Raw genomic sequence first — 4,100 nt, forward strand, 5'->3', positions numbered from 1 at the left:
CGTACTTTTAAACCTCGTAGACCCTACAATTAGAAAAAGAAAAATTTGAAGATTTGCTCAGATTCAATTGAAGCACTTGGGATGAGTAAAAGTGGAATTTTATGTGTTTTATATACACGAAGTGTATATAGACGCTATAAAACACATCAGTATTTATGAATTTGGAGTACTTTTTGCATTTGCAGTGTTTCAAGTAATGCATTAAAAAATAATTCTAAATTTTCTTTTAGAATGTAGGGTCTAGGAGTATGAAAGTAGGGTCTACGAGGTTTAAAAGTACGGTATAGGTTTCTTAGAAGTAGACCCTCCTTTGCTTCTCCAAATGGAAGATTGGCAAATTTCCGCCTATTTTGGGAGTCAAAGTAGGGTCTAATTGTATTAGAATTAGACCCTACTTTACTACTCCTAACACTCAATAGACCCTGAAAATTCAGGGTGAAAGTAGGGCTTAAATTTCGACTCGGGTAGAATTCTTGAAGGGAGTTTCGATCATTATACATGTTACCTAAGACTTATTTTTTAGCGCAATGTAAACAATAAAGGAATTTAAGTTTGAAAAGATTCTCAAATTTAAAAATATAAATTACTTATTTATTGAAGCAAAATTATTTCATTGATATTTTTAACAATTATTTTCTATCTAAATAGAAAATATTGTATCCACTATACTCTATACCCTGAAGATTCTCTCTCGGAATTTCAAGAATATTTTCCGTCAGAATTATGATGGAGATTAGATTTAGATTTCATTTGAATTTTCAATTACACTTGTAAGAATTCTGACGCGATTTACTTTCGGAATTCTGAGAGATTGTTCAAGGGACACTTTCATTTCAAATATTAGTTATTTTTTTCCTCTGAAACTTCAGCTTCTCCTTCTTCAGCTTCTTTGTTTTCTTCGCCTTCACCTTCTTCCTCTGAATTCGAGACAACGGATTCATCACTCTAAAAAAAGAAATATAATTTATTATAAATGTACATTCCATCGAATTTTAGACGGAATTACGATTTTGTTCCGGTCTCAAATAGAATTCCGATGAAAATTATAATCAGAATTCCGAAAGTGAGTTGCATTAAGGGTCAGTTTCACCAACTTCGATTAAAAGTTAATCAATTATAATTTGAATATTTTTCACATTATGCTTACAGTTAAATTAGGTATTAAATCCTCCCAAAAATCAGTTGAAATAAGTAAAAGATTCCTGACAATCTACAAAAAGGGGATAAGACATGTTATTATTATATTATATTTAATTGTGAAATTAAAATTTCATTTGAATTGAAAATTTTCAAATTAAGGAAAACCGGATCATAATTACCTGAGTTGTCTGCTTAAAAAAATGTTTTATCTCTTTTTCTTGTACAAATTGTTCCATTATATTTATACTGGGAGGTAATTCACGTATCAAAACTGGCGAAAGTTCCTTAGCAATGTCCAAAGCACTCATTACAGTACCTCCTCCATTCAAAACTTTTTGCAAATGTCTAATCATATAAGCGAGAGTCTCTCGATTTTTTCGACGAATTTTAGAAATTATTTTTTTCATTTCATTTTCCATGTCTTCTTGTGTTTCCGTTAGCAGAGCATTTACCAATCGACCTGCCTTTACTTCATCCACAAGTTCTCCATGAAAATGTTTTCTAAATTTTTAAGAAATATTTTGTAAAAAAGAAATTATTTTCATTTGAAAAGATTTCAGAAGAATTTAAAGAGAGACTCTTTTAAGGTAGTTTTCGAAGTGAGTTTTTTTTATTTTAAATTAATATTATCATTTATGATAAATCTATGAATTAAATTTACCTCAAAAATTTTTTGAGCGCCGTGGTAATTGCTTCAATGTTATAATCCGATATATCTGCAGCTTTGTCTTTTTCTACAACGCTTATCAGTCCCCTTACTTCATCTTCATCGCCAGTTAGTTTGTACAAACCTTTAGTTTTCATTCCACGACGTTCAATTTCCTCTACGTATTTTATCACTGTCTTTGGTATTAATGATGAATTCTCACTTGATTTTCCCGCTTTATCCTAAATATCATAGGGTTATTTAACTCATTTGTAAAATTAAAAAGAAATGTTTTTGAAAGTAGTTTGGAAAATTATTCCCCTCATCTTTCCGGTTTGTAAAATATACTTATTTAATTAAACTTACATGTTTTGTACGGCCATTTACCAGGTAGATCACCAAAGAGAATATAAGCAAAGAATGTTGCAATCGTAACATATTTGTCAAAATCAGACAATAATATTTCCACTAGAGGTATTTTTATTGCTGTAAATATCAACGTAAACAAAATGCGTTAATTTAATTTTAAATATGAGAACAACCAATTAAATTACATTAAGATAGTATAACCATATAGATTTGTATTTAATTATCCACATTAATTTTACGGACAGAATTCAGTTCGTATTTCCGTGTGTATTGTTTATTTCTCATCAATATATCGGAATATAACCCGAAATCTGAACGAATTCTAGACGAATTCTTAACGAACTCCGAACGAAATTCGTACGAATCATTTTCACCTGGGGAATGCTAAAGAACACCTCAAATCACACAGAGAAAATTGGATATTTAAGGTAAATATCTAGATGTTAATGTTTAATATTTTTATTCTTTAACATAGGGACAGCTATCTAGATATTAAAAAGTAAATAAAAGTAAATATCTGGATGTTAAGCGTTAATATCTAGCATGTGAACGTAGTTTAACAGACAGTTACAGTTTCGGTTGTCCAAACTATGGACCATAGTTGACGTGTTGAACATGGTTGGCCCAACGATTGGCAGACTTAGTTTAAGTGACAATTTTTCTTGGTTGGGTCAACTTTGACTCATGGTTGGACCGATATTTGGTAAAACTATAAAAAACGTACTTGAAAATATTTAAATTTCTTAGTTAGATAAACTTTTGGACATTGTTGGCCCAACAGTTAGTAAAACTGTAGGGAACATTGTTTAGATAACTTAAACTTTTTGGTTGACTAAACTCTGGGCTCATTTGTTTAAACTACAGGTAAAATCGTATTCTGATGTGAGAAGATTTCGTTCATCAACCTTTGTGTCGACTGTCGTCAGCCGAACCCTTATCCTCATTTATTTCAATCCAAAAATATTAAAGTCTCACGAAGTTCGACACACCCGATAATTTTTATTGTTGTTATTTAATCTATTTAAAGTTAGAAAAGCTTTGGGATAAGTTATCGGGCCAACCATCCTTGCTAATGGATGATGAGTTGTTATCATTTATATAGTTTGCCCAAACTTTGGCTGTTGAAGTTGGTCCAAGTGTTAATTGCAAAGTTAGTTAAACTTTGAAAATTGTGGTTGGCACAACAGACGCATTTACAGTTGTGCCAACATTGGCGTCAGTCTTTGGACCAACCATTCAAAAGTATGGTTGGCTCAACATATGCATTTTAAGTTAGGTAAACATTGTTATGAGTATTGTTTGGCCAACCATCGTCACCACACGGAGAAAAAAGAAAAATAAAATTTACCATGAGGAGTGTCAAACTTAAAAAAGTTTACACTCTTCTGTTTAGAACTTAATTTGAGGAGTGTTAAATTTATATTTCTCATAGTAAGTTTAATTATCGTTAATTATCCTGCTCCATTGCTTTTTTACAAAAATAGTATCTTTTCAAAAGAAAACAATTTGAAAAATTAAAAAATGATAAAAGTGTATTACCTGATTCAGTTTCAATAAATGTGTGCACAATAGACGAATTAAAGTATATTAACTGCAGTACAGGCTGCATTTAAAATTGTACATATGTGTAACGCATAAAAATTTAAAAAGAACTTATCATACATTTATAGTTATTAAATTTCTTTTTGCTGTATAGTGATGTCGTGTTCAAAAGTACTTAAAAATTATTATGACTTGGAAATTTGATAAATTTATTTGATACAGTTTTACTGCTTTAAAATTTTTGTTAAAAAATAGGTCGCAAAACAGGAAAAAACTACAGAAATTAGAAAAAACTTCTGCGGGAATATTAATCGAAAGAAATAACAAATTAAAAAACTTCGCTAAAGTCAATGTTTATTATTAAATAATTTGTTTATTAATTGTTACTTTAAAGTGTAATATA

The 4,100-nt window shown here is 30.0% G+C and overlaps 1 protein-coding gene across 1 annotated transcript; it reads right to left on the minus strand.

The window, feature by feature from the left end:
• Nucleotides 1-569: 569 nt before the first annotated feature.
• LOC122503396 (rac GTPase-activating protein 1-like) lies at nucleotides 570-3,849 on the minus strand. The gene is made up of 6 exons (XM_043613909.1): nucleotides 3,695-3,849; nucleotides 2,153-2,272; nucleotides 1,802-2,028; nucleotides 1,320-1,641; nucleotides 1,148-1,210; nucleotides 570-945 (listed from the first exon to the last, which is right to left on the minus strand). The coding sequence occupies exons 2-6, from the start codon at nucleotides 2,222-2,224 to the stop codon at nucleotides 841-843; spliced, it is 789 nt and encodes a 262-aa protein (XP_043469844.1). The 5' UTR covers nucleotides 2,225-2,272; nucleotides 3,695-3,849; the 3' UTR covers nucleotides 570-840.
• Nucleotides 3,850-4,100: the final 251 nt, after the last annotated feature.

The sequence above is a fragment of the Leptopilina heterotoma genome, unplaced genomic scaffold, assembly GCF_015476425.1.
Source record: "Leptopilina heterotoma isolate Lh14 unplaced genomic scaffold, ASM1547642v1 Lhet_26, whole genome shotgun sequence".
Taxonomy (NCBI): domain Eukaryota; kingdom Metazoa; phylum Arthropoda; class Insecta; order Hymenoptera; family Figitidae; genus Leptopilina; species Leptopilina heterotoma.

Bases quoted from the DNA above. Each gene is read 5' to 3' on its own strand.
- LOC122503396 (XM_043613909.1), bottom strand. From the start codon at position 2,224: ATGTTACGATTGCAACATTCTTTGCTTATATTCTCTTTGGTGATCTAC. The intron at 1,211-1,319 runs GTAATTATGATC...CCCTTTTTGTAG, and splicing joins TTTTTAAGCAGACAACTCAG to ATTGTCAGGAATCTTTTACT. The intron at 946-1,147 runs GTAAGCATAATG...TTCTTTTTTTAG, and splicing joins ATTTAATACCTAATTTAACT to AGTGATGAATCCGTTGTCTC.